Raw genomic sequence first — 12,004 nt, forward strand, 5'->3', positions numbered from 1 at the left:
GGATGCTTCCTAAGGCCATATTTCCATAGAGAAATTATAAAACAGGAAGCATCCAACAGGGATTAGGTAAAACATTGGAGCAAGATGTAGAGTTAAAGTAATAAAAATGATAATGATGAGGAGGAGAAAAATAAAAATGTAAATTAACATAATTGCTTACATTTGAATTCATATTAGATAGCACAAATATTTGAGCATAAAAGGATATTTAGTAAAACAAATGTGAAATTCCCAGTACTGCTCCTGTTCACAAAAAAGGAGGGGACGAGAAGGAACATGAAACTGTTCTTTAGCAGACTGTTGTGTTGCTGGGTGTGAGGATGACAAGAAACTTTTGGTCTCACTAAAACTCCAGAAAAGCATGGTGGAGCTCGCAGCTTTTCTGACTGCCAGCACCTGAAATATGATTATATATATATATATATATATATATATATATATATATATTCATGATTAATTAATTAGTTAGCTTTACAGTACTAGTGATCAAACCCAGGGCTTGCACTTGCTAGGTATGTGAGATCACGGGGCTACAGCCCATCCCCAGCTGTTTCTTTAGATGTATGATCTTCAACAGGTACTAGCGAAATGTCAGAAGTCTCCTTTCTTTCTTCTCTGTCTTTCTCTTTCCCTCTCCCTCTCCCTCCCCCCTCTTTCTTTCGAGTGTTAATTTTGCTTCATTAGTCATCTGGAAAACTAGACCGTTCTCCAGTACAGGGAAGTGTTAATTTAATCCTCTTCCTCATCATCACCAGCTCCAACACCTCCCTGGCCCTTTTTGGCATTCTTCCTTTTCACACTACCTGGGTGGCCAGCACCATTAAAGACAATGGAGAGAGAAGTCAGTGTCTCTTCTGGAAGTCCAGACCAACAAAGAAGGATGCGATGTTCACCACCTGCTTTCAGATCCTGATAGGACAGTGTCGGATGAGCACACAGTCATAGTGAATAGATTTGTCCAGGTCCAGCTTAAAGACCTGGATCTGCAGCCACCTCTCCAAGAAATAAATCCCCAATCTGAAGGCCCAAGATGTAATCCAGCTTCATCTTGCCCTCACCCAGCACCCAGTGTGAACAAGCTGCCTCAGCAGAACGTTGCCTACAAAAAGACTCTGTGGGTCCTTTCCCTTCAGCAGCAGCAGCTCCCAGAAGGCTTTACGAATCTTGGCTGAGTTAAATTTGACCCTCCACACCTCACGTTTGTTCCTGAGCCCACACTCTCAGAACAGCTTAAGTTCCTGGTCGAGATGTGACTTCTTGAAGGGTCTCTATAGGTTTTGTGACCTTCTGGCAACTAATATGTTAACTTTTCTAGGCCCACTGAGCCTATAGACCCATGTCCATGACAAAGATCAGAAGTTCCTGTTTATAAAATCAACTATTTTATTCATATAAATGCATATGTATATACACATACTTAAAGAAGAAATAACCTGAGAATGTTCTGTAGAACTCAGGTTTTTAAAGAGAGGAATCACACTTTCATATGTTTTTAAACATGTCATGGTCAGTCTGCCTGACATTTAGTTTTGACTATAATAAATTATTATTGCTCTGACCCTTATGCTGTGATAGCCAGTTTTGGTTTCTCAGAAGAGAACAGTCGAGTAGGTTAGTCAGCCTGTTAAAAATAGTGATGAAATTTCTTTTTGTTTCCTCTGGAAAGAGAAGACCATCTTAAGCCCTCTTTTGTAGCACCCACATTAGAAAAGTAATTGATAATTTATTTTATAAAATTTCAATACAGCATATTAGGTACACAGTAAAAATAAAAACAAATAAGAAAGGAGATAGAGCAATGTGTGGGACTTTTGAACAATGAAGACAACTACCACAGCAAATCACAGTGAGACAGGACTCTCTTTAACTTTTAGTAAACACTTCTGGGGACGTGGCTCAACAGCCAAGCATTGAGAATAGACAAGGCTTTGGGTCCAGGCTCCAGCATAATAAAGGATGCCCAATGATTGAAAAAAGAGGATAAATCTCCTCAAGGTTCACAGGCTTCCAAATTTACCAATTATAGACTAATCATTGACTGTCTGGGAAAAAAGCAAAAACATTGTCCTTAATCCATGGTACAACCAAACCATCTGATCAACTCAGTGTCAATTGTTCAACATTTCCTTATGAGCCCTGGATAAACCACGGGTGTTTTGGAGCCCCACATAAATGGTAGAAGAAAGGAAGTATAGAGCAAGTGCTGTCTGCACTAAGTACAATACCTTGAATCAAACACGACAACTAAGGAAAAATACTTAAAGCAGTAACCCACTTGCAGAAGACAGGAGTAAGTTTCCCAGCATGCAAAGAAACAGTTTACACCTGCCTGTAATTTTAGCTCCAGTGGATCTGATGGCCTCTTCTGGCCTCTGAAACTCACGCATGTTACACACCAACCCACAGACAAACATGCTACAAGTGATTAAAAACAAAATAAATTTTAGAAAAGTATTAACCCCCAGAACACCAGGTAAATCAATTTATACTGATACTGGAAGTGATGACTATGGTGACCAGTAAGTTGGCAAATGGGCTTTGGGGTCAAGCAATAAATGAGCGGGTCCAGGAAAATTGAGACCCTCTGTCCATGTGGGCTGAGAAATTTGCCCACAACAATATAACGAGCAAAGTCATGTCTTCCTTATAGGGAGTCTGTGAAGATTAGATGTGCTACAGAGATGCCCAGTATAGGTTATCAGCCATCGCAGGGACACAGCTACCTAGAATATAGTTAAGTGCCCAGTAAATGGTAGCTAACCACAATCACCAAGAGAATAACTCCATCCATCAAAACTTGGCTTCTCTGTGGGGTGGCGGGCTGTGAGAGGCACCTGGGAACCTGGTCAGGCACAGGCCTTGAACCCCGATACTCTAAAGAGATGGTAGGAGTTCGGCCTTGCTCCTGGGCCCTGGTTCCTTTCACTTAGCTTCAGCCATCCACAGCCCCTCCCAAAGAAAGGTTTATGGCCTTAGGTCATGTAGCACAGGTAGAGGGCATGACCACAGGCTGCAGAGCCTCAAGAGATCTCCATATTAATGAGATATCTAAAGGCCAGAGGAAGTAGCCAATTAAGCATTCCTTCCCAGACCCTCCTCCTTGCAAAAGGTATTTAACCTCAAGCCTACCCTGAGGACACGGGGTACAGCTTCATCCACTTTCCGCCAAGACAACAAACCTTTTAAAACCATGGAGTTCCTCATGTCATTGGTGCCTGCTGTGGAGAACCATAGAGGGGACCTTCAACTACTGAGCCTGCACCTAACCTCCTACTGGAGGACTTCTCTGCATTCCAGTCACAGAGGCCCATCAACTCAAGCAAGCTAGCCAAGCCAGCCGAGGCCCAGCCAAGTGAGTCGCAGTGACCAAGAGCCTCATTTTCCAGAGGGGCGCTGCTGGAGCTTTTCTCTCTCATTCCTTTTGGCTGCGGGCTGGTCCAGCCAATATTCCCCTCCCCATGCCCCATCTCAATCCTTCTGTGTTCTCTGAGCAGTGTCTGGGTGCCCAAGGACTGAGACCAGTGGTCTCTTGCCAGCTCCCTTGGCCCGGAGACTCCCAACCCAAGAGCTCTGCCCCCATGGGACCTCAGACTGAGATCTCCATGTGCCCAGAGTGGAGTTCTGTGACTTCTCACAGCCCAACATCCACTCAGTGACGTGTGGAGTGAACTCAGTCAAATTCCTGTGCTTCTGCCTCCGTGAGCCGTGGCAGACACTCAAAACACACAAATCAGCCCAACTGGACCATGCCCATGCCCACGCCCACACGCAAGCTACAGCCCCACACTTTTCCACTTGGCTTCTTGGAGCTTAAATCTAATTATTAGTCCTTTGATGTTTTTCTGGCCTTTCCTCTTAGCCTAATGCCACCCTGTATATTTTAACTGTAAAGGGTTAGGGTGGTGGATCAGTCAGTAAAGTGTGGGTTATACAAGCATGAAGACCCGAGTTCAAATCCCCAGCACCTACAGAAAAGCTTAGCATGGTAGCTTTGGCCTGTATCCCATCGTGGGGTAGGATGGGGGCACACAGGCAAACCTCTGGAGCTTATAAGCCTGCCAGTCTAGATTACTTGGTGAACTCCAGGCTCAGTGAGATACCATGTCTCAATATGGAGAGTAATTGAGAAAGAGGTCTGACATCAATCAACCTCTGGCCACCATATCCAGGTTCATATATGTGTACATACATGCACATACAAACACATACATACCCATCATTCACACACAAATTGACCTCAATGCTGCTGGTAGATCGTCATATTTGTATTATTTTTACTTGCTTGATTACGTTTCAGTCCAACTCCTCTGTTAATTCAGAAACTTTAGAGTCTGCTTGAGTTTGTGGCCATACCCATCTGATCTCTGATGGTAAGCAGGGTTGGGCCTAGTTAATTTGTGGGTTGGAGACCACCCTGCTTAAGTGAAATGGCCAAGGTGTCAAGGTGAATCCTTAGTACTCAACTCGGAATGTGTTTTATGAAATGGATGCTTCTTCGATGCTGAAGTTCTGTTCATGTCTTAGCTTACAGAAGGTTGGTGTTTGGTGCATTTAAAATATGTCATGGAGTGGAGCTCTGTGGTAGAGCATTTGCTTCTAAGGCACCAGTCCTGGGGCTCCATGAAACTGCAGCTTAAATGACAAGACTAAGGTGTTTTGTTCTGTGAACATTTTCTGGGGTAAGTGGAAGGCTAATTCTCAGTGTTTTAGGTAAGGGTTGCATTAAGAGCCCTACAGAGGTTTAATCCAAAATGCCTTTGCTATGGATAAAATTGCTTTGTATTCTGTAGCTGTGAGTTGTCACAGCCGGTTCTCTGTTAGATACACAAAGAAACAGAACCCAGGAACATGTGATGGCTCCTCCTGGTGGGGCTGGGTTTAGGATTCCCTTGGAATGACTCCAGCCGAGGAAGACGCAGTAGGTCCTTTAAAAATACTCATCGTTACTTTAATAGCACCAGCACCTGCTCGGCTGCTTCAAGAGTGAAGCTATTTGTTTCTTCTCAGAATCTCTGGCGTCTGGACCCTTGCCTTCTTCCTGGCAGCAGCTGTCTAAGCCAAGGAGGTTAAATGTCACATGGAGGCACCTTTCTGCTGGACATCAACAATCACCACACCCAATTATAGAGGAAAAAAACCTAGTAAAGTGATATAGATAATTTAGACAGTGACCCTATTGATGTCCTTGGTGACCTGTTTATTGTGCAGTGCAGAGGCACCAGGAGCTGGAAGCTGAGCAAGACAAGTCTATCTTGATGACTGTGTCGTTTGGAACATGGAAAGTAATTAAGAATTATCCTTTGGAGGGTTGTCAGAGTAATTCAGAATGTTGGGTATCGAAGATCTGTATTAAACTTTTGCTTCTGCTATCCTTGCTTTAACTGGCTTCCAAGGCGTGGCTGACTTAAAACGTGTTTTCCCATAGGTCTGTTCTGTTCTGTGGCCGCTGCCTGGCCATCGCCACACCTTTGATGAAGGAAAGTGAAGGGCTACGGGTGTCCCCTGGCGTCCCAAAGCCGAGGGAAGCCCGCTCAGCACGCATGCGCGCAGGGGAGCCTCCAGCCCCTCTTTAAGAGGGGAGCGCGGCGCGCAGCCTGGCAGTCGGAACTGGCTCGCAGCCCTGCTAGGCGTGGGGTGTCCGCGCGTTCCTCTGCTCCCGTAGCCCGAGGGACTGAAACTTCCGTGGGCGGCTCCCATCGGAGCGCACTACCCGGGGGCGCAGCAGCGACAGGGAGAGGGAGACCAGACGCGGGCAGCAGCAGCAGGAGCCGGGGAGGGCAGCCCGCTGGCCCCGCGCCCAGCAGCAGCAGCGCGGCCGCCGCCAGCCGGGCGGGCTCCAGGACTGCAGGGGAGGTGCGGACACTCGCAGCGTCCCGAGCGGTGGCCAGAGCCATGAGGACGGAGCACCGGGCAGCGGAGGCAGAGCGCAGCCGACCGCTGCTGCACTTGCCGCCGAGAGCACTGCGCGCACTGGCCGCCTTCTTCGCTGCTTCTCGCCCGGGAAGTGAATAGAGGGGGAAAAGCACCCACCAGCGCCGGACCCTGATGCTGAAACGCTCCAGCCGCGGCCTGGCTCCTGATCGGCAGCGGGGCATCCCCTCGGGGATGCACAAGAAGGTCGGATCGCAAGCCAAGCTTCCAGGAACGTTCCTTCTGTGATGCTCCTGTGAAGGCCGAACCTAGCAGGGACCAGGTCACTCGCAAGGAGGGATGACTTAGACCCTGACTCTTCAGCCTGGGCTTCGCCTCAGAGGGGAGTGTTCCTTAACGGAAAGCCCCTGGGATCGCCAAGCCATAACTTCTTGGGGGAGATCTGTGTCCTCTAGAGACATCACCGGTGCCCAGGACAGTGCCATGTGGGGCGGACGCTGCTCACCTTCCACCTCTTCCAGGCACCGCGCGTCGCTGCTGCAGCTGCTGCTGGCCGCGCTGCTGGCGGCGGGGGCGCGGGCCAGTGGCGAGTACTGCCACGGCTGGCTGGACGCGCAGGGCGTCTGGCGCATCGGCTTCCAGTGCCCGGAGCGCTTCGACGGCGGCGACGCCACCATCTGCTGCGGCAGCTGCGCGCTGCGCTACTGCTGCTCCAGCGCCGAGGCGCGCCTGGACCAGGGCGGCTGCGACAACGACCGCCAGCAGGGCGTAGGGGAGCCTGGCCGGACTGACCGAGAAGGCCCAGACAGCTCGGCAGGTAGGCGAGCAGCAGCCAGGTGCAAAGGGGGAGGGCAGTTGATTTGCCTGGGCAGCAGGGACCCGGAAGCCTGGCGATTTTAGGAAAGGGCCTGGGAGCAGGAGAAGCTTGAGGATTTTTGTTTGTTTGTTTGTTTGGTTGGTTTGGTTTTGGGTTTTCTGTTCTGTTTTGTTTTTGTTTGTTTTCCCCCTACTCTTTAACTTTGTGTGAAGTGGGGCAAAAACTCAAGACAAAACACGTTGCTTCTCTTCATGGTCCTTGCCTTCCTTTCCCTGCGTCTCCAGTTTCCATTGGGCTTAATTTCTTGGGAATAGTCAAGAAAATGGCAAGGGTGCACCCCTCTGGAGAAGGCCGGTCCAGGGTTCTCTTCCAGGGGTTCTCAGAAGCAAGGCGCAGTTCCCGGGAGCAGGGGACAGCTTCCCGTGGGTGACACACCTTTTCACATCCCAGGGATCCCATCTCTTCCAGAGGAGCCAGTGCACAGCTCCCTGTGACCACCTAGGCCTCTAGGAATCCGGATTGGTCTCCTTAGGCAGACTTGATAGACGTGCCATTGGAACAGAGCCCAACTTTGCTCATTGAGGCTTTGACTATTTCTTAATAGACAAAGCCAGATTTTGAAAATAAGCCTGTCAAATAATTTAGTAGATGGCATTTCCTCAAGGAGAGGCTGCCAAATTGAGTGTGTGTGTGTGTGTGTGTGTGTGTCTGTGTGTGTGTGCTACAAGAACACAGGGTTGGAGTTGTTTGAGCTTTGGCACAGGTGGTTTCTGCTTTATAGAGCAGTCTCCAGCAAGGCAGCTCTTTTCAGTGCGGTTAAGCGTTTTGTAAGTTTGCTATGCCTGCTGTTACACTGACTTGAGTCTGAAGAGAGGAGAGCTGAGGGCCATTCTGCAGAAGGTACCATCTGAACTCCAGCTCAGCTCTGCAGAGTGTGTGGTCTGGGAACAAAGCCTAGAGAAATGAGCCAAATGGCTACAATAAGGTGTCTGTTAAATTGGGCTTGTTAATAACTTCTAAAAAGTCGGGATGGAATTGGCTGAAGCTGGAGGCAGCGGCCTTCTCATACTGTGGATGTTGGGCATGGGTGCCCTTCACTCCACTCCTAAACCTTCCCTTTAGTTCTCCTGGTTCTCTCACAGCCCTTCTGCAGTGAAGGACGAATTGCCCAATTAAGCCTGCGTGGGCTTCTGGTAGCACCGCATTCTTTACCCCTGTGTAGTTATTTACACCTCCAATTAAGAAATCCTGGAAAGAGAACAGTTATTTCTCCCCCAAACTCATTATGTGGGCTGAGACTGAGTTCAGCTCTTTTTTTTGTTTTTGTTTTTTGCTGTCATATTGGAGGTAAAACATCTCTGTGGTTTTTTTGTTTGTTTGTTTGCTTGCTTGCTTCTTATACCAGGAGGGGGCTGGTATCTTAATTTTGGGAATGAAATATTTATGATGTGTGTAGGAAAGGGCTTGGCTCTCATCGCTCTGGTCCTGGACCCAGCCTGGGGTGCTGGTGTAACGAAAGCCGTCCAGCTGCGGGAGCCAGCTGGGCTGCAGATGGCAGCAAGCCTTCTGCTTTGCCGAGGGGACCCTGAGTGTACAAGTGGTTCCGCTCGGCAGTGTCCACTGCCTGGCTGTAAGCTTGTTTCTTTGTGATTCTGTGTGCTATGTGAATGGGAGTGCCGACTCCCAGAGTATAGTCTGCAAAGGCCGTTCGCAGGTCTGACCTTTGAGGTCCGGGCTCCGTGCTGCCCCTTCATACTGGCAACTGTGCCTCGCCAAGGCTGGTGAGACCCATGAATCCCTGCTCAGATGGAATCGTTAGGAAGGGCTGGGCTGGGCTCAGTGGTGACATGGTTCCTTAGCATGTGGGAGGACTCCGTCCAGTCCAATTCTCCACATCTCACACCCACTTATGCCCCTGCCAAAAAGGAACCGAGTCAGGAACACACCAGAAACTGCAGCAGTTTCTTTACTGTAAGTAGACTTCCACGGAAGTGGCCCAGAGGCTTTCTGCAAGCTCTTCTTGCCTGCCTGTGTCCTGAACAAGGTGTGGGACTACTTGCCAGCATGATCTGCTAGCCCTGTGTACTTGCCATCCCTATGGCTCCAACAATTTAAAAAATTCTGTTATTTATTTTAAAAATACAATATATAATTATATATAATATATAAAGTCTCACTTTATAGCCTAGGCTGGCCCAGTAACTCACTGTGTAGTCTAGGCTGGTCTTAAACTTAAAGACAGTTTTCTTGTTTCGGCCTCCCAAGGGCTTAGGTTAAAGCTGTGAGTCAGGTTCCCGAAAGTGTTTTGTTTTTGTTTTTTAAGAAAATAATTTTAAAATGAAGTTTATTATTCTGCTCTTACTAACAGCCTTTTATTGTTATTTTATTTTTCAGAAAATTTAATACCTACTGGCTCATCCTGTCCTTCCTTCTTCCCCTACTCACCCTCAGCCTCTAGTAACTACTTTTGTATTATCCACTTTTATTAAGCAAGGCTTTTTAGATTTGTGCACTTTTACACACACACACACACATATATGTATATATATTAGTTTTATCCATTTTGCTTGTGTACACACATGTGTGTGCATGCGCTCTGGCATGCATATGGAGGTCAAAAGACAACTTGGAGAGGCTCTCTCTGTCCACCATCTGGTTCTGAAGATTGAACTCAGTGGCAAGAGTCTTTCTGCTGAGCTATCTCCCTGGCCCAGTGTTCTTTCGTCTTCTGATTGTTTTCCCCTTCCACGTCTTATTTCTTATTTGGAAATGACAATGGTTCAGAATCTTACCTAAGTTATTTGTGGTTTTATCGTTCTGCCTATAAGAAAAGAAACTTGTTAAAAGTAATGACAAAAAGAAGCCAAGGAATGTGTAAAACTTCCTAGGAGAAGGAAAAAAAGATGTAGAGAAGTGTCACCTCATTTCCATTTAGATCCTGCGGATGCCCTGCTAGGGAAGGCTTGCATTTCTTTAGGCTGCCCAGCTACTGTAGAATCACCTACATCAAGCCTGTTCTTTGACAACTTGGACATGGGCATCTGGTATTGTATTAGGGGAATCTAAGTGGGGTTATGAGGTTTAGCTTTCAGGGGCCTTGCCATGACTGCAGGCCTTGGCAGCGTTCCGAAGCACTTGGACGATGCATCTTGTGCACCTCTGACCTGTGACCAGCTGGCCCAGCCTTCGCCCTTCACTTCCGGGAGGAGCCACAGAAGTGCATCTGTCCCCAGCCTCTGCTGGTTGCCATGCTGAGCGATTCTGATGTGAAACATAATGCTGTGTCTCTGTTCTCTCTCCAGTCCCCATCTACGTGCCGTTTCTCATCGTTGGCTCTGTGTTCGTTGCCTTCATCATCCTTGGGTCCCTCGTAGCAGCATGCTGTTGCAGATGTCTACGGCCAAAGCAGGACCCCCAGCAGAGCAGAGCCCCAGGGGGCAACCGGCTGATGGAGACCATCCCCATGATTCCCAGTGCCAGCACTTCGAGGGGCTCATCCTCTCGTCAGTCCAGCACGGCTGCCAGCTCCAGCTCCAGTGCGAACTCGGGAGCCCGGGCTCCCCCGACGAGATCACAGACCAATTGCTGCTTGCCGGAGGGAACCATGAACAATGTGTACGTCAACATGCCCACAAATTTCTCTGTACTCAACTGTCAGCAGGCTACCCAGATCGTACCCCATCAGGGGCAGTACCTGCATACTCCATATGTGGGGTATGCAGTACAACATGACTCTGTACCCATGACGCCAGTGCCTCCATTCATGGATGGCCTGCAGCCTGGCTACAGACCAGTGCAGCCCTCCTTTGCTCACACCAACAGTGAGCAGAAGATGTTCCCTGCAGTGACTGTATAGCCTGCAGGTCACAGATTAGACTCCTTTATGAGACTGAAAACCACAGGGCCTGATTCTTGTACCAGGAGTCTGCTCAAGGTGGTGATGTTCCCACCCTTGCTGCTCTTCCGGATGACTTCATTCACCCCTAACCTAGAAGGGGACATCTCCAGAGCAGTGTGTCTGTGCCTGTGTCCAGATGCAAAATGGAAAACCACAACCCCTGGAATTGCCACCTGTGTCCTCAAGCATGTGACAAATGCTTGAGACCCTAAGTGCCCTTGAGGTGTGGCTGCCAGAGTCAGGGGTTGAATGATGTCGTTATTCCTTTTTGTTTCAGCGGCACAGGAGAATGCCTGTTACCTCCCCTTAACCTGGGCTGTTTTGAAATCAGTGTTCAAGGCTGAAAGGAGATGTAAATTATATAATTATTATGAAAAGAAGTGAGCTTGAACTCCCGACACTACTTATCAGCCTCAGTCACCAGAGGCATGTCTTAATTTCATTGTAAAAGATATAGTCTCTATTTTTATGCTTTGGGGGAGGGGAGGCTATTATGTGCTTTTTGGTTTTGTTTTTGTTTTTTTGTTTTTTTGATAACCGTGTGTAAAGATCTTATTAAGTGATTTTCTATGTTAAAGAGATGGAAAGAAAATGTACATTTCTAATGCAGACAGTCAAAATTCTGGGGGTGGCGTGGCACTGACTCCATTTGTTTCTTTTTGATGGCACCTTTTTATTTCCTGGCTCTACAGTGGTATCTAAGAAGAAATTGGATGCTGCTTCTTCTTCTTTTTTTTTTTTTGTCTAATTGAAAGCATGAGCTGTCATTTGCTGCTCTCCAAGTTACTTTCAACTTTGCCACGTGACACGCCCGGTAGTTCATTTTGTTCTGCCCGGTTTCAGGATTCCCCTTGTCTAAATAGTCCCAACAGCAGGAAATTATCCATGGGTGGATGAAGATTAGTAAAAAACAACTGTGCAGAAGAGATGCTCTTTAGGTGGTCAGCCGTCACGGGGACAGGGTGTGGCACTTAAACCTCAGACGTGAACCACTTTGCAAGTCAAAAGGCTTTTTTATATTCTTGTTATCAGAATGGTTTATTTTTCCAGCAGCAGGAATTATGAAATCCAGAGAAAAGCTCCTCAAGGAGACATGACATCCCTTTTCTCCTCAGTCTGCAACAAGCTGTGTTCACTGCCAAGGTTTTAATTTATTAAATTCAACTGAATTTGTCCATTGATTACTTACAGAAAAAGTTTACATTGTAAGTAAATTTTGAACTGCTAGCAAAGCCAAATTTTTGTTAAATGACTGTGAAGTTTGGTCTTTTATACTATCCTACCCACAGCATCTTCATCTTGCCTTCTGTCATCTGTCTGTCATCTCATGATGACAGTGATAATGTTACATTATTGCTTGCAATTGGTATCAATAGACAAGAATCAAAGACTTTAATAACCAAAGCAGGAGAAAATCA

General features: G+C 47.4%; 1 protein-coding gene and 1 pseudogene across 1 annotated transcript; one reads left to right on the top strand and one right to left on the bottom strand.

Annotated features, from left to right (window-relative positions):
* Positions 1–729: 729 nt before the first annotated feature.
* Positions 730–3,467, bottom strand: LOC114637624 (annotated as a pseudogene).
* A 2,887-nt stretch (positions 3,468–6,354) lies between these two features.
* Positions 6,355–10,614, top strand: Shisa2 (shisa family member 2). The gene is made up of 2 exons (XM_028785887.1): positions 6,355–6,688; positions 9,991–10,614. The coding sequence occupies exons 1-2, from the start codon at positions 6,355–6,357 to the stop codon at positions 10,542–10,544; spliced, it is 888 nt and encodes a 295-aa protein (XP_028641720.1). The 3' UTR covers positions 10,545–10,614.
* The last annotated feature ends 1,390 nt before the right edge of the window (positions 10,615–12,004 follow it).

Source organism: Grammomys surdaster, unplaced genomic scaffold (genome assembly GCF_004785775.1).
Source record: "Grammomys surdaster isolate TR1022 unplaced genomic scaffold, NIH_TR_1.0 125357, whole genome shotgun sequence".
NCBI lineage: Eukaryota > Metazoa > Chordata > Mammalia > Rodentia > Muridae > Grammomys > Grammomys surdaster.

What these genes read in the sequence shown, in the direction of transcription:
- Shisa2 (XM_028785887.1), top strand. Translation starts at nt 6,355, where the DNA reads ATGTGGGGCGGACGCTGCTCACCTTCCACCTCTTCCAGGCACCGCGCG. An exon ending in AGGCCCAGACAGCTCGGCAG is followed by an intron (nt 6,689 to 9,990) that starts GTAGGCGAGCAG and finishes TTCTCTCTCCAG; the next exon opens with TCCCCATCTACGTGCCGTTT.